The 21,544-nt window shown below is 46.1% G+C and overlaps 1 protein-coding gene across 1 annotated transcript; it reads left to right on the top strand.

Annotated features, from left to right (window-relative positions):
- The first annotated feature begins 1,166 nt into the window (after positions 1 to 1,166).
- Positions 1,167 to 21,242, top strand: ECHDC3 (enoyl-CoA hydratase domain containing 3). The gene is made up of 5 exons (XM_080917642.1): positions 1,167 to 1,376; positions 5,123 to 5,244; positions 7,812 to 7,909; positions 15,108 to 15,308; positions 20,449 to 21,242. The coding sequence occupies exons 1-5, from the start codon at positions 1,207 to 1,209 to the stop codon at positions 20,758 to 20,760; spliced, it is 903 nt and encodes a 300-aa protein (XP_080773768.1). The 5' UTR covers positions 1,167 to 1,206; the 3' UTR covers positions 20,761 to 21,242.
- Positions 21,243 to 21,544: the final 302 nt, after the last annotated feature.

The raw sequence follows: 21,544 nt of genomic DNA, 5'->3' as shown, positions 1-21,544 counted from the left end.
CACACCAGGCCACAAGAAACCCTATATGGTGTCGAGGCCTATCTGCCCATTCTGTAGCACTGGGGCCTCTTGTCTTCTCTTTCAAAACAGAAAGGGGTAAGAGGAGCCCCTGTGTGATTTTTTTCCTAGGGAGACATCCACAGACCAAAGACATGATTCTACCCAAGGCTAGCTTAGGGAACCAGTAAAGTCTTCTAGGGGTTACCTACAGCAGTAGGGGTGAAGGGCTATGTGCAGGATCATGAAAGACTCAGAGGTAGCTTCGTGGATTAAAATCCCACAGCAGCACAGGTGAAGACTCGGAGGCTGCATTTTTTCAGCTCCTTGCAGGTAGATGAGCTTATAGGATGGTCTAATATGTCCAACAACCGTCACTACTTATAAAAACTTGCACGTTTCAGGAGCTTCCTCATACTTGTAAGTTGTGTTTACTTTCTGAGATTTAATGGATGTATTATGTAGACTGGTATCCTTGCAGAACCCACTGGGAAAGAGTTTTGGCTTCCGGGGATGGCTCCACCCTCTAGAAATAACATGATCCTAAGAGCTAAGATGATTTATTCTGTGTCTCCCACAAATACCCATATTTGCAAGAACTACCAAATCGCAAGGAGGATAGTCTCTCTTTACTTAAAAGCCTTTCCACTGCAGAATGTGTGCCTCATCTAGCCACTGAGATCCTGAAAAGGAGTCCCGGCTTCCACTGGGCGAATGTGGAAAGCCCACGTTATAAATACGAGTCTCCAGCGTCTGCTCGGGAAGAAGATACAAAACATTCGAAGTTATAGTAGGCTAAACACTCCTTTGTGATCCGGAATCACCCACAAGACATAGGAGAGTTTCCTGTGGGAGGCGTGGGCGCAGCAATGTGGTATATAGCTCCTGCCACTAAACACCGGATGACACTCATTTCACAACATCCGGCACATTCCTGGTGTCGCTACACAAAGAAACGTGCCAACCCAGTTCTCCCCTCCTTTAAACTCCTGCACAGCCTGACTTAACCAAACAAACTATTGACACTGGCTTGAGTTTCAGTCGGTGACCTACGCCCAGGGCAGGACCTGAGTCTCCTGCGCCCCACACTCCGAGGCTCAGGGGCGTGGCTCCAGGAGAAAGGCACGGGGGCGGGGCTTTGGGGGCGGGCTCTGAGTGGTCAGGTCGAAAGGGAAAAACCCCAGGAGGCCTCGCTATTTCTTGGCTGTAATGGCTGTGGTCGCCGGCCTGCGGGCCTTTGGGGCGAAGTGGCCCAGCTGGCTCAGGCGCAGCCCATGGGCCCCTCTCTCCGCCGGCTTCTGCAACCCGGGGTCAGCGGGATCCGCGGGGTCGGAGTCAGAGCCGAGGCTCACCAGCACGCGACAGCAGGACGGAATCAGGTCAGCCTGCGGGCAGTGCCGGGGCTCTCCCTGGAGTTGGGCTCCTGGACTCAGGATCAACAGGCCTTGCCGCCACTAATCCTGAGTTATTCGTCTCAGTTCTTTAAGATTTCATCTCGAAAAGATGACATCTTTGGTGGAGGAACCCTTGCATATGAGTTTGCAGGTGTCCCTTCCCTGTGCACACTAATACGATGTAACCTATCATTTAAAAAAAAAGATCCATGCCCTTACAAACAAAATCAGCAGGCTCCAGGGTTGGAGCATGCTGAAATGTAGGGTAGGGGTGGTCAATAAGTAAGGATAAAGGGCACATGCCCTGATCTCTGCCCCTTGTGCCAGGAACCTAAAAGGTTTAAACTTTTGTTTGGATCAGTGCACAACCCGGGTGTAATGAAGACGATGTTCAGGCCTGGCCAAGACAAAGCTGTAAAAAGAGATGTTTCCATGTTTAAGAGTTACAGGCGGAGCTGTTCAACTGATATATTCCCCTACTCCAGTAAATGGCTCTTCTTAATCCTAGATCATGTTTGACTTTTGAATCCTCACCCAAACTTTTATGTGTTCCCCCAAAAAGAACAGAGAGCCAGTCCCTGGCCTTTGGCTCTCACCACATCTTCCCTTCATCCCTGTACCCCTCCATTGCTACAGCCTTTAAGAAGCTTGGCACACAGGTCTGTTGATACCCATCCAGGGTGCCCATATTCTGTCTGTCCCCTAACTCCCTACAGACAACTGTGGGTGGCACCACAGGGGCTAGGCATTGGCAGAGCTCAGCAACTAAAAATGTAGCTTACAAAGCATCATCCCATTTCCTGTGTACTCCTTGTCCATAGATAGAGGGAGAGACCCTCCCAAAGAAAGCCAGAGGAGGGCTCTGAAGTGTAGGGCCCACACAGGGACCTTCCTTTCTGATTTTTTAAAGATTTATTTATTTATATGAATACACTGTAGCTGTCTTCAGACACACCAGAAGAGGGCATCAGATCCCATTACAGATGGTTGTGAGCTGCCATGTGGTTGCTGGGAATTAAATTCAGAATCTCTAGAAGAGCAGTCAGTGTGCTCTTAACCGCTGAGCCATCTCTCCAGCCCTCCTTTGGTATGGTAGCACAGGCTTGTGATCATACCACTTTGAAGGCTGAAGCAGGACAATCTGGAATTCAAAGCCCTCCAGGACTACACAGAAAGTTCAAGACTAGCCTAGACTACATCCCCTTCCCAACAAAATAAAGTCTGATCATATCTGATCCGAAATTCTGACAAAAGATAGGAGACTAAGTCCTAAAGAGGCTAACATGAATGAGGAATCAGCAGAGGAGGGTGATGAGACCAGTTGACTTTAGATCATCAGAATCATATGTTACAGTTCTTCCTGAGTCAAGCATTAGAACGGCACTATGGTAAGCAGGGAGACCTGTGTGACTTAGTCACTTCAAGGCTCCCATTTTAAAGCTGATCCTCAGAGCGATAATGCCGTCATACCTTGAGGGCCAGCTATGAGATGAAAGCTGTGTCAGGCACTCTGCATTCATTGTCCCTAAATCACACAATGACATGTCTATTACCCCTCTTCACCAACGGGAGTCAGGCGCAGAGATGACTGTCAGGAGATAGAAGAGCCAGGAGACTAAAAGAGGTCCCCTCTGCCTCCCACGTTAAGGTCTGTCTGCCTCCCAGGGTGTTTCCCCTCATGAGCCATCATGGTAGAGTGGGCCTATGAGACTAGCCCAGTCTACCACAGTCAGAATTAGCTTTGAAAAACAGAAGTGGTATTTTAAAGTGATGATCTTCAGATAGCACAGTGGACCATTTATTAGGGACCACTTTACCTCTATGCGTATCCCGCGACTTAGGAGAAACTTTATCAGAGAGAAATTTCTCCTTCAAATGCAGAACAGAGAGGGCCTAGAGACTGAGCTCTGAGTGTTTCCTGCCAAAGCCCAGGAGCCCAGAAAAGAAAGCAGGAAGAGACTAGAGAAGAATGAAGCCCTTCCCAGAGAAGACTGTTCCCTAACGGGGGGGGGGGGGGTCCGTGCAGGTCACTGGTGCACCTGGGCCTGTCAATCAATCAGGAGGTGACCACTGAGATGGTTTTCCGTGGAGTGGTAGGAAGAGAGAGAGCAAGTGGGGGTCGTAAGTGAGAACTAGCAGTGAGTCTGGAAGGACTAACGGGATTCATCCGGACAGATACCACCACAAAGCAAGCCCATATGGGTTGGAATCCTTGTGTGTGTGTGTGTATGTGTGTGTGTGTGTGTGTGTGTGTGTGTGTGTGTGTGTGTGTGTGTGTGATCACCTGGATTCCTTCCATGTTGCCTTTTGAGATGGGTTTCCTACTAGCCTAGAGTCTGTCTCCACCTCCCCAGCATTAGGATTCAAAGTACATGTCGCAATACCCTGCTTTGGAAGGATGGAAAGAAGGAAGGAAGGAAGGAAGGAAGGAAGGAAGGAAGGAAGGAAGGAAGGAAGCTCACTCTAGAGATAGAGCTCAGGTTCTCATGCTTGCAAAGCAGTCTCTGGACTGAGCCGTCTCCCCAGCCTTGGGTTGGCAGTGTCTTCTGTTTTCTCCCATGAAATATCTCACTCATTATTCTGCCCCAAGGTAATTTCCACCTCTGCCACAGATAAAGGTGTCTAAGTATCAGCAGATCAGCTGCAAGTAATCCTTATACTTGGGAGAGAGTATGTTTATGAGAAACAAAAGAGCCCCACAGCTACCTGGACTCGGCAGCAAAATTGAAATGGTATCCCAAAAGGAATGATTATTCTTATTGTGCTGAGATAAATTTAGTCATCAGAGTTGTTTAAAAAGAAAGAAAAAAAAAACCTCTAAATGTTATTCATAGAGGATCCAACTGACCGTGTAACAATAAAATACCATATTCAGAAGAGAACAGAGAGGGCTTAGAGCTCGTGCGGGTGGGGACCGACAGGAAATATAAAGCATGTAATGAAAATCTGGTTTGGTTCACTGCCCATTTCTAAGGACAGCAAAAATAAGACATTTCTATGTAAGGCCATAGGGTGACAATACAGACTGTTTTATTCTGAGCATGGGCCATTTTAAAGCAGCAGAGAGGCCCTTGAGGTGCCAACTCTTTTCGAGATGCTACATCTGTTGCATGGGTTTGTCCATCTGCTCCTTCTTTATCATCTGTTCTGTGATGGCACAGAATTATCCTGCACACTTACCCAAAACCTTTACAAACTCCGCAGTGCACATACACCAGCAGCTGGGCCTCTGCTACCTTTTCTTTAGAGTAGGTGGGAGGAGATGGAGAAGGGGTACTTTTTCTTCCTTGGCTCCTTTCCTAACCTCCTTCTGAAGAACAGCACCTGGAAGGAAGTTGTGGGTAGGGCCTGTTTGTCAGATTCACCTAACATGGCTGTTGTCACCTGAAACTCACATTGTCTGTGGCCACAGATGATTTGGAGACTGTTGTGACACACCCTTACTGTGGAGGTGACAGAGGTTCTGACAGTTGGGAGATGGAGAGGAAAAAAAGCAAAAACAAATCAAGGGACCAAGGAGAAAAGCCTAGCCTACCTTTCAGGCCATCTTTTTTTCTTGTTTTGAAGTAGCTGTCACTCCAGGATGCTGGCAGACCCTTCAAGCTGGCGAAAGCCCCAGCAGTTCTTTCTTCTTGGATTTCAAAATTGCTCCTAAATTAGAAAGGAATTGCAGGGGTCTTCTCTTGTTTTGACTGGTGCATGACCCGGGGACTATCAAATGCTTTTCACAGGAACATTGTCTTAAGCAATCCCAAGAGGAGGAACGCGTTGTCACTGGCCATGCTGAAATCTCTCCGAAGTGACATTCTTCACGAAGCTGAGAGCGAAGACCTGAAAGTCATTATAATTTCAGGTATTTCTCTGAAGCCTGTCGTTAGTGGTTCACGGTGCCCAACATGAGGTTTCTCAAAATGTGCTGGTGAGCCGGGACTCTCTCCCCTCACTTCATTTCCCGCGGAAAACATTGAGAACCTCTGTGCTGCTTATGTTCTTGTTAGCTGTGGGGTTTGTAACAGTGAAATCGTGACTTCTCATCCACCGGAGGAGATGGCTCAGCTGGTAGAACTCTTAGCCTCACAAGTGTCAAGCCCACCTAAAAAAAAAAAGTCTATAATCCCAGACATGGGGGGATTCAAGGCAAAGACGGGTGACTGCTAGAGCTTACTAGCCAGAGAGCCCAGCCTACTTGGTGAAGTTCCAGGCCAGTGAGAGACTCTATACGATGGGGGGAAATGGGAGAAACCTGAGCAGTGACACTTGAGGCTGTGCCCTGACCTCCATGTGTGCATGCTCATTTGCTCTTTGTATCATCTACACAGGAACACATAGAATCAGGGGAAGGGCACACACACACACACACACACACACACATAAGACAAAATTCTAATTTAGAAACTCATTTTCTTTTAAGATTTTATTTATTTATTTTATATATGTGAGTGCACTGTAGCTGTCTTCAGACTCACCAGAAGAAGGCATCAGATCCCTTTATAGACGGTTGTGAGCCACCATGTGGTTGCTGGGAATTGAACTCAGGACCTCTGGAACAGCAGTCAGTGCTCTTAACCATTGAGCCATCCCTAGCCCCCAGAAGCTCTGGTTTCTTCATGGACCTTTTAAGATGGCTTTAATCACTACTCCCCTTGGTGACTCACCAGTAGCCACTGCCAATTGGTCTGTTTCTACTATTCGCTAAATCTTTCTCATACCTGAATCTACAGTGTCACGTTCAATGGTGCCAAAAGTGTGACATTTTGTCAATTTCTTCCCTTTTGAGATTTGTTGTTGTTGTTAATGTGTCTAGATGTGTTGCCTGCATGCATGTCTGTGTACCGCACGTATGCCTGGTGCCTGCCAAGGCCTGAAGAGGGTATCAGATCCCCTGGAACTGACATTACAGATGGTTATGAGCTGCCATGTAGGTACTGACATTCAGAGCCATGTTCTGGAGAAGAGCAGCCAGTCATTTTAACCACTAAGCCATCTCTCTAGCCCCTCTAATAGAATTTTTTATAAAATTATCATTTTGGAACTGGAGAGGTGGCCAGTGGTTCAAAAGCAATTATTGCTCTTGCAGAAGACCTGAGTTTGGTTCACAGCACTCATGTTGGGTAATTCACAATCACCTCATAACTCCAGTTCCACAAGATCCACGTCTCTGGTCCCCAAAAGCACCTGTACTCAGATGAATATACACACAGGCACATACACATTATTAAAAGTATTTTTTTTCTAGACAAGGTTTCTCTGTGCAGTCCTGACTGTCCTAGAACTCACTCTATAGGCCAGGCTGGCTTTTAACTCACAGAAATCTGTCTGTTCTGCCTTTCAAGTGCTGTGCTTAAAGGTATTTGTCACCACTGACCAGTAAAAATAAATTCTTAAGAAAACTAAAACTGTCACCTCATATATATATATATATATATATATATATATATATATATATATATATATATATATATTGCAATGGCATCAATAAAAGTACCATAGCATCTTCACACACTCCAGAAAAATACCAGACACTCGTCACTGCACTTTAAGTATCTCTGTTTCCTGGGGTATCGGGGCTACATTCTTAGCAATGGCCAAATAGGAATTTCTCCCTCTCTCCCTCCCTCCCTCTCTCCCTCTCCCTCTCCCTCTCCCTCTCCCTCTCCCTCTCCCTCTCCCTCTCCCTCTCCCTCTCCTTCTCCTTCTCCTTCTTCTCTCTCTCTCTCTCACCCCCACCCTCTCTCTCTCTCTCTCTCTCTCTCTCTCAAGATTTATTTATTTCTATGTATGTGAGTACACTGTTGCTGTCTTCAGAAGAGAGCATCAGATCCCATTTTAGATGGTTGTGAGCCACCATGTGGTTGCTGGGAATTGAACTCAGGCCCTCTGGAAGGGCAGCCAGTGCTCCTAACCACTGAGCAGTCTCTCCGGCCCAAATAGAGATTTTCAACTGTTCTATATGGTAAAGGGGAATGAAGTTGGAATTAGTAGCTTGCAGCAGGCATTTGAGCTGCAAGCTGGCCAAAGCAATGGCTACTAAAGTCTTAAGGACACCCCATTCTCACTTGTAAAAACAGGATATGTTGCTGTCACAGGGGAAGTGGGAGCGAATGTTCTCAGCTTATCAGGGGAGCGACACTTGGTTGTTAAGGATAATGGCAGGAGCTGCACCCTCAGCTCCTTCCTGTGAAATCAAGAGCTGGAGCCAGGTGGCCCCGTGTTTCTGCTCACATCCTGACCTCCAAGAAGGATAGGGACACTGCTTAGGGCACAAGTCGATATACCAAGCCCAGACTGAGTGCAAAAATAAAATCCAGCTCCGACAGGGCTTCGTAAGGAGCTCCGATGCCCCAGCCATTACATTTTGCCACTTGGCTGCCTCCGATTGTTAACACTTTTTTTTCTTTCCTCAACTGGAAACGCTCACAGCTCAGGGGCCTGTGTTTTCATCTGGACACGATCTGAAGGAGCTGACAGGTGCACAAGGCCGTGATTATCATGCCGAGGTATTTCAGACCTGCTCTGAGGTAAGCCAGGGTGGCGGCTGGCACCGTTAGCATGGAAGCCTTTATTGTAGTAAATACAGAGGTAGCCTTCTAGTGTCAAATAAGAGTCCACACACGGGGCCTGCTCACCAGGGAAGTGGGTGTTGGACGCTTTGTAGTTATTGGTGAGTCCTTCAGACAAGCAATTGTTGGGTTTAGACTTCTTAAAACATAGCCCTGTCGGCTGGGGAGATGGCTCAGTGGTTAGAGTGCTTGCTGTGCAGCCGTGGGGACCTGCATTTGGATTCCCAGAATCCATGTGAGGCACGGCATGCCCACAGACATGTGTGGCCATGCAGACACAGGAGGCCCATCAGGGTTTGCTGGTTGCCAGAGTAGAAAGAGTCCTGGGTTCAGTGGGACTCTGGCTTAAGGGAATAGAACTGAATGACAGAGTAGGACAGCAGATATCCTCCTCTGGGCCTCTTCATGTGTATACATGGGTCAGTAACACACACATCACACACACAGATATGCATGTGCAAACACAAAGGGAAAAAAAGGCAACCATGATTTGCTACTGACTATATGTGCCAGCATAATAAAATGATGTGCACAGAGCTGCCACCTACATGGTTATCCTGGTGCACTGGCTTTGAAGAGGAGATAGAAGTTGGCGATGTACATCTTTAAGGAGGAAGAACCTAAGATTATAATGGTAGTCATTTTATTCATTTAAACTGAGCTTGGAAGATTGCTCAATCAGAAAGCACTTGCCAAGCAAGCATGAGAGACCCAAGTTAGGTAAACAGCATGCATGTTTAATATATATATATATATGTATGTATGTGTATATATATATATATATATATATATATATATATATATATATATATATATATATATATATATATATATATATATATATCACCTCCAAAGAAGAAATTACCTTGTTGGTTTTATTTTCTGTTTGTGGGGGTCAGAGGCTGACATCATGTGTCTTCCTCAACCACTTGGGTTTTAAGATTGACTTCTCTTTGACCTAGAGCTCAGGGATCAGGCTAGCCTGTCTGGCCAGTGAGCTGCAGAGGTTCTCCAGTCTCCGCCTCCTCAGCACTGCGATTGCAGTGTATTCGGGGATCAAACCAGGCTCCTCATGTTTGCACAGTGAACACATTACTGACCCGCCCCGTCTCCCCCACCGTCCGGATACATTCTTGAGCACAGGTTGTTTCCTTTGCCATTCCCCAAACCCATAAGCTCACCAGACTATCACTTTCTCATTACATGGGAAGACAAAAAGAAAAAGTGACTCCCTTTCAGTTTTATAGAGAAGTAGAAAAAAACCTGGGTTAAGACTTAGAACATTGTCTGTTTTAGAAACAGTGTCTCCAGTACCTCAGGCTGGCCTTAAAGTTGTTATATAAAGTTGTTCTATAGCCAAGGCTGGGGTTGAATGCCTGATCCTTTTGCCTCCACCACTCCGGCACTGGGATTCTAAGTGTGCATCACTTGCATGGCATTACAAATAAGAGATCTGGGTCTTTTGTTTCATACATTAGCAGTGTTCCTCTGTATCCTATTCTCTGGTTTGTCAGTGTTTGATGCTTTCATAACCATTTTCTCACTAGGGAGGAACTCACCTAGTAGAGCATCCACCTCTCATGCAGAAGGCCCTGAGTTTAGTATGCCACACTGAAAAAAAAATCATTCTCTACCAATTCCCAATATATTTGGATAAAATAGAAAAGATCTAAAAAGAAACCTGTACACCATTTGTAACCTCCATAAAGCAACTGTTTTTATCACTCTGCTCTGGTATCTAGAACAGAGGCCAGAACCGGTTAGCAGAGGGCTACAAGGGAGTCTGGTTAGCAGAGGGCTGCAAGGGAGTCTGGTTAGCAGAGGGCTGCAAGGGAGTCTGGTTAGCAGAGGGCTGCAAGGGAGTCTGGTTAGCAGAGGGCTGCAAGGGAGTCTGGGCTTCCTCAGAATGCAAGGGCCAGGTTTCCTGGAAGCTTCTAGTTCATTCATGAGTCTTGCTCCTCAGAAAATACTCAGCGTATGAATAGGGCTTACTCCTAAAAGTCTAACAAGAATACAAGGTTGCTGGCTTTTTGTAAAGATTTCTTTTTATTATTTTTAATATGTATATGTGTGTGAAGGGGTATGTGCACATAAGTATAAGAGCCCACAAAAAAAAAAAAAAAAAAATACCACGAGGCATTGAATTCCTAGAAGTGGAGTTGTGAGATACCTAACATGGGTGCTGGGAACCAAACTCTGAAAGAACAACTTGAACTTTTGATCATGGAGCCACTGCTCTAAGCCCGAGCACTGTTCTTAGCACTAATTCTGTGAAACTCAAACCATCTTGGGCAAATGTGAACACCAGGAAGCTGTGTAAAACCTATACCCTAGTGTGATCAGGGAGCCAGCTGGGACAGAAGAGCTGCATGCTTCACTGTTCAGTTCCTGCACAGGGCAGCTGGATTCTGAAAGGCAGACAGGAATTGCACATTTGTCACAGACCACAGGTTCTGCCCGACAGCCAATTACTTACAAGTTGGGAGGAGGACAAACTGAAAAAGAATTGGTTATGGAAGAGGTTGAGGGCTCTTCTGGGTGCTAATGTGGTAATCTAGAGATGCTCTCTCCTCTTCCAACCAATTGACAGCTGGAAGTCTTTCCTTTGAAGAGATCTTTCCTTCCTTTCTACTCCTCACCAAGGAAATGAGAATAGATTGCTTTTGGAATGTGGGGATAAAAGAAGGGAATGCAGACCCTCATATGTATTACACGGTTATATGAGCTACACTGTTCTGTGAGGCTGAGCCAGAGTTCTGTTGATGCACTTTTTGGAGCAGGCAGAACTCAGTACTAATTCAGGAGGATTGGAAGGGCAGCTTTAATTCTTGACTTCCGTGAATTTAATTATTCTGGTTTTTTTTTTATCATTTTGTTTTGTTTGCTTGTTTGTTTGTTTTTGATTTCTTGAGGTAGGGTTTCTCTGTGTAGCACTGGCTGTCCTGGAACATTGTGCTGATCAAACTCACAGAGATCCTCCTGCCTCTGCCTCCTGAGGGCTGGGATTAAAAGCCACCACTGGCTGGCTTGTTTTTTATTGAAGTTCCCTTTCTCTTTTCTAAACTGCCTTCTGAGTTGATTAAAATATTTGAATTAATGAAAATAAGTATAAATTATAGAAGATTTTTAAAATTTAAGAAACAAGAAAGAGTAAGAGACTCTTGTCATATACCCACACAAACCCAGAATTTGTGTTAGGTTAGAGCTGACATTATCCCTGTCTCAATGCTATGAAAATGAAAGGGTCACATGGCTTGCTCAGAGTTATTAGGTAGTGAGTAAGAGAGAGACTGGGTGCCAAATCCTAGCAGGCTTGCTCCCAATCACTACATAAGCTCTAAACCATCCAGGTGTTTTATCTTCCCCCTTAGAATTTTTCATTTCACTGAGAACATTGCATTTATTTAATAGCTATAGTTAAGTGTACACAGAAAATATATTTGTCAACTTCATATTGCTGTAAGGAAATCACTCAAGCAATGAATTTATGTTTTTAAAAAATGGGTTTTGACATTCAAATTTAAGATCGGAGGCCAAGCATGGTGGTGCATGCCTTTAACCCCAGCAATCAAGAGGCAGAGGCAGGTGGAGTTCAAGGCCAGCCTGGTCTACATAGTGAGTTCCAGGACAGCAAGAGAGTAAAGAGATCAATAACCCACAAGTCATTTAAATTTTTAAAAATATTTGTTTTTATTTTATGTGTGTGAGTGTTTTGTTCTCATGTGTGTATGTGTGCCGTGTGTGCGATGCCTGGGGAGCTAAGAAGAGGGTGTCAGTTCTTGTGGGTCCATATTACAGATGGTCATGAGCTAATGTGGGTGTTGGGAACTGAAGCCGGATCCTCTGCAAGAGCAGCAAGTGCTCCTACCTGCCCCACCCCAATTCCTTTTGAGGGAATGTGCCAGTGACCTAGCGGCCTCCCAACAGATCCCACTCTCACTGGTTTGATCACCTCCCGACCTCCCGATGACACAACCCTGAGATAAATCTTTAACACATGAACTTTCGGAGAGTGCCCACCCACCCACCCACAATAATCATTTACTTTTACAATTTGTTTATTATTAATTATCATTATTATATCCCTGTGTAGTGTGTGTGTGTGTGTGTGTGTGTGTGTGTGTGTGTGTGTGTGTGTGTGTGCATGGTGTATGTGGTCACTCATCCCATGATACACAATGGAAGTCAGAAGACAGCTTTGTAAAATCATATCCCTCCTTCCACCTTTATATGAGTATTGAATTCAAGTCATTAAGCTTGCATGGCGAACGCTTTGCCCACCGAGCAATCTCACTAACTGAACATTTGAATCATTTCTAGTGTCTTTTGCCGTAAGGTCATGATTTGGTGAACATGCTTGACCATAGGAGTTGGTCTACCGATTTCAGAGTTCTTACGCGTAGGATCCCTGAATCGGTAGTAAAAAAAAAAAAAAAAAAAAAAAAAAAAAAAAAAAAAAAACATTCAAATGAAGGAAAACCTTTTCTTTCATTGCAACTCAACTTCAGACATTGTGTGAGTTCTTCCTCACACTCCAGTTCTCTGTAGGAATGAGACCATCAGTAACCTGCCCGCCCTGTGTTCCATCACAGGCAGAAGCCAATTACGTTCACAGACAATACTGTGTATGTTTACACGTATGTGCATTTTTCTCGGAAGACAGTAGTTAACAATGTCAAAAATCTCAAAAGATGACCCCACCCTCCCAAAAGAAAACAAGTCTATCAAATATTATGGGGTTCGCTTAAATCTGCCACAGATACATATTCTTTGACGATGAAGATGGGTTTGGAAAAAGGCATGGATATACACTTTTAGAATTCTCCAACAACAGAGTCCTACAGAAACATAAAATCTACACTGCACCTGATCACACAGCCTGCCCCACTCGGGGCTACACCGAGTGCAGATGGTAACCTCCCAGGAAGAGCTGCATTCAGACAGGACATGCAACACCACAAACTTGCCTATAAACACAGCCTAAAGATGGTTAAAAAACAAAAAAAAAAAAACAAAAAACAAAACAAAACAAAAAAGCTTATACCTACAAAATAGACCATAAAGTCTGTTCCCCACCTAAGATAGGTGGTATATAGTTGGCAAAGCCTAAAAGCCTACAACACATCAGGACACTGGTACATAGGAAAGAAAGCCTAGTCTATTACCTAGCCTAACAGTGTATCAAGGCACAGCCAGCTCTATTCCTAGGCTACATGGTAGGTAGATCTTATACAAGATCAAGCACAGGTGAATGCTACAAGCAATAGGCAGGTAAACATGCGCCGTATGAGATGGGGCCTCCAGGGAATGTGGCTTACAGTCCCCCAGGAAGCCTTTTTAAATAAGTAGATGGAAAACACGATACACTGACTATCTCTAAAGTGTGTATTCATGAACCCTTGGGTGGCCAAGGCAGGGGTATCACAAATGCATTGCCTCCCCGAGCTGCAGAGTAAGTTTAGGAGCCATCTCGGGCAGCTTTGTCTCAAACTATAACAGAAGAAGGACTGAGGATGTGATTCGGGGATATGCTTAGGGTTCTGGGTGCTATTAGCCCACCAAACCCCAAATATAATCCAGGAACCAACGAAGCGGTGCACGGGGTCCGTATCATTGCGCATCATATGCTGAACGTCAGAATACTATGACACCATAGCAGTAGCTTTTCCTCTCACTAGATACTATAATGTTAGGGTGTGTAGTCACGAGGATGGTTGGAATTATCAGTCTCATCGTAATGTACATGATATATATATATATATACACACAATATATATGTACACATACATATACACATACACTTACACATAAATATGCAGACACAAATATGTGTGTACATACATGTGTGGGTGCATGTGCATATTCATGTTTGTAGATGCCATCCTCAGGGCACCACTTTTGAGACAGTCTCTCACTGGCCTGGAGGTTATTAGGGTAGACTATTTGGCCAGTAATCTCCAAGGATCCTCCTGTCTCCACCTCCCTAGTGCTAGAGTTATAAGCATGGTTCTCCAAGACAGGCTCACTCTTTCTGTCTCTCTGTCTCTCTGTCTCTCTGTCTCTCTGTCTCCTTCCCCCACCCCCACCTCTGTGTTCGTGTGTTTCACTGGGGATCGAACCATGGACCTCACACTCTGAGGCAAGCACTTAGCTATGAGCCATCTCCCTAACCTTTCAAAATCTTATAAAGCCACCGTCGTACATACAGTGTGTACCTGACCAAAGTCAGCGGTGCCTGACTATGCAGTTGGCTATGGGGGAGGGGAGCTAACAAATATCCAGTGTTTATGAATATAAAAGACAAGTTTCCCAGGCAAAACTCTTCAAATCTGTGAAGGTCGTTTTTCTTTCGGTTGCTGCCTTGGGGAAAAGCCCAGATGTAGCCCTATCTCCCCTCCCAACTTGCCAAGGTTCAAAGAGCAATAATTTAGAAATCGAAGTTGCCATGGCAACACAATCTGTTTAGAGTGTCATGAAAAAATAAGCTTCAAATAGAAGTCAGCACTCTGGCCCTCTGTGGTGGTGGGGGTCACAGGAACACGCCTTTGTCTCTCCTCTCCGTGCCAAGGGCTGTGTTTCAGAAATTTTGCTTATTTTTATGACAGCGGGATGTCTCCCCTCCCCGTTTTAATGGAACGGAGAGTTTGCTATGCAGCATGGTAATTTGAGAAGTAATTACTAAGGAAATTGCCTTTGAGTCCCCTTCCCACCTTAATTTTCCAAGGAAGCACCAAATGCCAATTTCAGACTTTTAACAGAAGGGACGTCCCGAGAGGCAAAGAACTGACAATTGGGAAGGAGTCTGCTTGCTCCCCAGGAACAAAACCCCACAGTTCCCCAGTGGGGCGCTGGGGAGGGGAAAAGTGGGCTTAAAGTCCACTGCCACCCCCTTCCCATCATGTTCTGGCCTTAGATAAATGACTCATTACCGCCCCCAGCTCCATGCCCTTGTTCCTAAATAGGGTCTTTCCTCACGGGAACCAGTTATGAACCAGACTGTACAGTCGGCTTCGTCAACGATGTAATGCAATGTGGTGGTTTTATGCTTTTCCCCCAGACTTCGATGAATTAATGCATGAGAAAGACGCCATGTAACATAGCAGGCGGTTAGCGCCTTGTGATGCATGGAAGTGAAGTGGGTGTATCTGTCCCGCAGGTCATGATGCTGATCCGGAACCACCCGGTCCCCATCGTTGCCATGGTCAACGGCTTGGCCACAGCTGCCGGCTGCCAGCTTGTTACCAGCTGTGACATCGCTGTGGCAAGTGACAAGTCTTCTTTTGCTACTCCTGGGGTGAATGTCGGGCTTTTCTGCTCTACCCCTGCGGTTGCCCTGGGGCGAGCAGTGCCCAGAAAGGTAACTGAAATGCCCTTGGGACTTGAGCTTGGGAAAAGTACCTTTGTGGAGGTGGGGAGATGCTTGCATACACAAGCATGAAGACCTGAGTTCAATCCCCAGAACCCACATAAAAAAGCCCAGGTGTAGTGGTGCTTCCCGAAATCCTGATGCTGGGAAGGTAGACACAGACAGAGCTTGCTGGCTGGACAGCCGGGCTACTCAGTGAATTCCAGGCCAGTGAGAGACCCTCACCCCATACATACAAGGTACATGGCACCTGAGAAGCAATACCAGAAATTAGCCTCTGGCTTTTACGCACGCACGCACGCACACGTGTGCACACACACACACACACACACACACACACACCACAGTATCTTCTATCTTCTATATTGGACATTCTTCCCAAATGCCACTAGTGTCTTTCTGTGCTGGGGGAGAGAAGAGCTCACTGCCTGTTCCTCTGTAGCACCAAACAACACGTGTCAACCTGTGAACTCGCCATATCTCAATCTTACGAGCCCTTCAGTGTGACTGGTTAGGTTTTTTTTTTGTTTCTCAGGAAAGCATAGCCTTTGTGTAATCTTACTTGAAATGCCATGGAAACGGTTTTGTTCCACTCAATGGCTGCCCACGAGACACAGCACACAGCTGACAGTGTCAAGGGGCTGAGGCTGAATCTCTGGCTTCTTAACCATGTGTCTCATTCCAGAAAGGATTAAAGTGTCTGGTTTACAGTGCCGGGCTTACAGTGGTTAGACCAGAACTAGCCTGTGCATACTATGTGAGTCTGCATAAGGGGCCGCTGTGTGTCAGAGCTAACTTGCCATTACTAAAGACATTCAAGTCCGTCTCCCTCGGGAAGCTTTCTCCCTCCCTCAGCCTCACAGAATGATGGCATTTAGTGAGCATGCCTGAAGCGGAAAACCACAGTGTCTGTTCTTGGAGAAAGGCATCCTGTTCACGGTGGGAAATCGGGAAACAAAGTCCAAATCTATATATGCACCAAGCAAAGAGTGAATGTCTTCCCTGGACGGACTGTCAGATTTTGAAACAACTGCAAAAATTAACAGTGGCTGAGACAAGAAAGAAGTGATATCCGAAAGGAAACAAGTGGCAGAGGCAGGAGAGCCAGGGGCGTTTTCTCCTTTCCACGGGACCTCCTTGTTAGTTTTTGCAGAAATGTGTACTCCTGCAGAGACACTGTGGTTAACTGCAAGCCAGTATTGTGACACCAGGCTTGAAGTGGTCTGCATGCGACAGGAGATGATGGATTGCTCAAGCATCTTCCAGAAGGGGGATGTTTGTTTATTATTTTAGGTAGATATTTGCCTTAAGTGCATCCATGTTTAGCGGATGTTAATTTCTAGACATTAATGTTAATTTAGCGGATGTTAATTTCTAGATCTAGATGTTAATGTCTAGATCATTTCTAGACACCAAGTCAAAATATATTACAAATCTCTTGCAATACTCACAGACTGTCTTATAACTGCAGACAAAACCGGGAAGCCTTTCATGTCAAGAAGTTGCTGTACTGGTTTATCCTCTCCCAACACTTGACTTTGTGGAAGGTTTCATGGTAAAGGCATTTAAGTCCTACTGACAGGGTAAAAACAGCAAGCCTTCTAAATTAAGTCTTACCAGAATTCCTAGAAACTCCATACTGTATCATGTTTACCAAATTTCACATTTATTTTTGAAAAGAAAGAGGAGAAATGTAACCAAAATATCCCTTAAATTCCATGGAAGCCCGGTTCTCGGAACCACATTGTGTAATCTGCACAGTGTGACAGATGAAGGGGCAGGAGCGTCATGAGAACCAGAATTGCTTTTTCTCTGCCAAAGAATGTTTTCTCAGGAAGCAGGCCTTCTTAGACGACAAGCAAAACAATCTGTCCTGGGGGTGGGGAGGCTCCTTCAGCAAATTCCAGTTGTTCCAGCGCAAAGACCTGAGTTCCATTCTCAGAGCACACTTACCAAAGCCAGGCCTAGTGGTGCACACTTGTCATCCCAGAGCAGGGGAGGCCAAAATGGGAGGATCCCTGAGGCTCAGGGACCAGCTACTTCTACCCACTGAAAGATTCGGTCTCAAAAAGCAAGGTGGACAGCTTCTGACAAACAGCACCCAAGGTTGTCTTCTGACCTTTAAATACACATGCACACACACACACACACACACACACACACACACACACACATTTCTAATTGTTATGAACCCCAGAAGAAGAGTGAACTCAAACACACTGGGAACATGTCAATGTGTCTGCTGGTGATAGGAGAAGCAGGCAGGAGCTTTCAAAAACTGCCCGGGCTCAGTTCTTTCCACATAGGTGTCAGGACAGCATTGCTGGACTCTAGTTCCCTCTGCTGGACACTCTAGGAAAGTGTTCCGCCTGGCTGGGAAGAGAAGACAGCAGTTTGTCTACTGGGCAAAAGTCATAGAGTTGAGCCTAGTGTACCAGGACACGAATTATTCATCTTATTTTTAAAGTCATTCTCTATGTGCTTGAATTCAATTATGAATCCTCGTTGTGCCCTATAGTTGCCCTGCTTCCTCCAAGATGCTCTCTTCCCCAGCCAGGGCTGGCCATGCACAGCTAAGAGCCAGCACCTCAGGGATCCCATAGGTACACCACCAAGGTATTCCAGGAAAGCTGGAGAGGACAGGCGTCCTCTTCCCGCCACAGGAGAAATCCTTGCTTCCACTTACCTACCCACCTGACTGTGTGTTTGCAGAGAGCCCCAGGACTCGGCAGCACACAGTCATCGCACGGCGTCTGACCCACTGCTTTACTGATCTCAGGTGCTATGAAGCCTAGAAGCCAGTGTCAGTCACAGAAACATCCACTCGGAATGAGGATGTTAACACTAACCACTCCACTCACTGGCATCTAGTCTACCTAGAACCCAGCGCCCGTTATCTGGAGTAATCACCAGGACATGGAGGATGCACGTGCCCATTCCCCTGTCCAGAGGAGGGGTCAGAATCTGAAAAGTCAGTTTGTTTGACCCTGGTGGTTCCAGATGCTGAGGCATATCTGCCTCCTAACCTCTCCTTTCCAGAAAACCGTCTGACATCCAGGTTAAGTCACAGCCTCAAATCTTGTTTGTCATTCTGAATGAAAATCCCCCTGGAGTAAAGTACTTACCAACTTCTTAGGGTGACCAAAGAGATGCCACAGTGAATGGCAGTGTGAGTCCATTAGGGGAGAGGTGACGGTATCCTTCTCCTTGTTCATCTGAAGCTCCTGCAAACGCACCCAAGTGTAGAAACTTAGGATCCCAAAAGCAGGTTTAGAATGCCCTCCAGGTCTTATGACCTGTGACCTCACTTCAGTCAAGTCTTCTTTGAGTATGAGGCCTTAATCCCATTGATACCTTCTTGGTCTTCTGGGCCGAAGGGAGAGAATCCAGGATTGTAGACACAATTGCATATTGGAAAATGCGGCCTTCTGCTGGTTTAACATTTTATCCTCAAACTGAGAAGAACAACATGCCGTGTGCTCTGGGCTGACCTCTTCCACCCTTGTGTGTCATTCCCAAGAGGTCCCCTGTGTCCTCTTCTCCCCACCATGTCCATCCTGGTACGTCTAACTAAGCCAGCCCCCACTGTGTCCTTCCTAGTGCATCCAACAGCCAGCCCCCTGCCTTCTTTCTCTGTTCTCTTGTTTTTTTGCCTTAACAACTAAGACTTCTGGGACATGTGCAGGGTTACCATGATGTTTGTTGTGCTGTTTTGTATGAGGTAGCCCATGTTGAGATCAGAACCTGACTGCAGCCCAGAGACCAAGCAGAGACCCCAGAACAAAATTTTCAAGGCCAGACAGCAGTCTTCTCTCGCCAGCAATGTGGTACAAGGTTCCAAGGCTGAACATCCAAGAGAGGGCCAGATGGAAAGCGCAGCATCTTCCAACCTAGATTTACAGCTGTAAATCTAGTGCTTTGTGATGCACTCTGCTTGCATCACAAAGGCTCATTCATTCCTTCATTCATTCATAAATATGGAAGGATGTTTGCATTGTGCAAGGAAGTCTCCTAGTGCTGGGGAGAATGAAGAGAATACGTGCCAAACTCCTCCCTTGTTGGAGTTACATGCTAGCAAATGCAATCAGCACGTAAGTGTGTATGCCACACGACATACCGAATGGTGAGATGTATAAAGGGTGAGCGTGTAGCCGGAAGTGAAAATTTCAAGATGGCGGCAATGGAGGGCCTTGTTGAAAAGGTGGCAAACAGGGAGCTATCGCCTTGAGAGGAAAACATCCCAGGCAGAGGGGGAGACAAGCGTGTGGACCCTGACAAGAAAACACACTTGGTGTTCTGAGAATGGCCTCCAGGATTTCCAGAGATGGAGAGGAAGCATCCCTGCTCTGTGTCCCTGTGCACCCACAGACCTCCTCTTGTCAACATAAGCTTGAGGCTATGGATGCTGACTCTTTAGGGTTATTAAATGAGGTTCAGCATATGTCAGGCTGTAGAATACAGGGGAGGGGAGAGGTCGTGCTCCATCTTCCTGCGAGCTTGGCATCGAGGAAAGGGCCTGTGTGAGGGCAGCAATTTTCTCCCCTTGCTTTGTCTTACCCTCTTGAGCATCACAGTCATGCTAGGCGCTATATCTGGTCCCTGAAGATGTTTAAGTGTCTTCATGTCTCCAGAATAGAGGCTACTCTTTGGGGTCCTGCTGAGGAAGTAGCACTCATGGACTTGTGTTCTGGTGGAAAGTGGCCCCTGTACCATTTGCAGGAGGTTACAAGCCTTTTTCCAGCAGGATCCACTTTGGTCCCTATTGGATAGGCTGTGTTTCTGTGTGTGGCCTTTAAGGGGTGGATGGTCTCCCCAGGATTGCCATGGCCTACAGATCAAATCTGTGTAGCACCAAAAAGACCCGCGGGAGACTCCACCTGTTGTTGGATTCTTGTATTTTGTTGGGTCTTGGAATGATGTGGTCTTCTCCCTGGCAGGGAGTTGGGGTGTTGACAACATCAAGAGGTAATAGATAGCGTGTCATTTGAGGAAGCAGATACATAGGCTGAGTAAGGCAAGTAAGTCTAGAGATGGAGTCAGTAACTGTCTCAGTACAGTGAAACAGAGCTGGGGGTTGAGAAAGCCATGAATATGAAGGACGCTTTACTGACTCAACCTGTCCCTTTCTCAGGTGGCCCTGGAGATGCTTTTTACTGGGGAGCCCATTTCTGCTCAGGAGGCCTTGCGCCATGGCCTCGTCAGCAAAGTGGTCCCAGAGGAACAGCTGGAGGAAGAGACCATGAGAATAGCAAAGAAGATTGCCTCTTTGAGCCGCTCTGTGGTGGCATTGGGCAAAGCTACCTTTTACAAACAGCTGTCGCAAGACCTTAGAACAGCATACTTCCTCGCCTCCCAGGCTATGGTAGACAACCTGGCCCTAAAGGATGGGCAGGAAGGAATAGAAGCCTTCATCCAGAAAAGAAAGCCCATCTGGTCACACTGAATCAGCATGAGGAGTGCTGAATTAATGGCCAGTTGAAGGGAGTCCCCAGCCCTCCTGTCTTCTCCTCTGGACTCAACCATACTGCCGCCTCTTGACTGTAAGAGAACATAGCCAGCCTTTCTAACCTGGATGTTGGTTTCTCAGTGTGTGATCTGTATTAAATCTGTGGGAAATGAATGCAAGGAGAGAAATGACTTGCTTGGCCAGTGGCCAGGTTAACATGCACTGGGGTGTGTGGGCCGAGCCTGAAGTGGGGTGCTGCCGGCACAGGTGACAGTCAAGTGAGATGTGAGGGAAGGGAGCCACCCCCACTCTTCTCTAGTTTCCTACAGCAAAGTCTGTTCTGGTTGCTCATGACAAGTTGAACATTTCAAATCTCCATGAGATCATCTCCACACTGAAGATCTTGATTCTACCAGGAAATCATTGTGCCTGTGCCTTTGGAATAATCTTATGTGATTTGAATAAATTAAATATTTATAGAGCTGGGTCGTTTCATGTCTAACCCACCGCAAGCTAAGAAAAGAGAGGATGTTCTCTTTGTGTGTCCACTCTGATGAGTACATAGCAAGGGCCTGGTGTCTTCTATTGCACACTCACTACTAAACCCGAGGACAAAAGCAGCCCAGCACAGGGAGAGGACCCAGAGTGGGCCCCACACAGTGAGAGTCATTTTCTCGGGATACATTTCAGAACTGCGCTCAGCTTCTGATAAGAAACCCAAACTGAGTTCCCCAGATGAACTAGGTCATATTTAGACGCAGTCATATTTTTTTGGCTTCTG

The sequence above is a fragment of the Micromys minutus genome, assembly GCF_963924665.1.
Source record: "Micromys minutus genome assembly, chromosome: 6".
Taxonomy (NCBI): Eukaryota; Metazoa; Chordata; class Mammalia; order Rodentia; family Muridae; genus Micromys; species Micromys minutus.
This window is presented reverse-complemented; position numbering and strand designations above follow the sequence as displayed.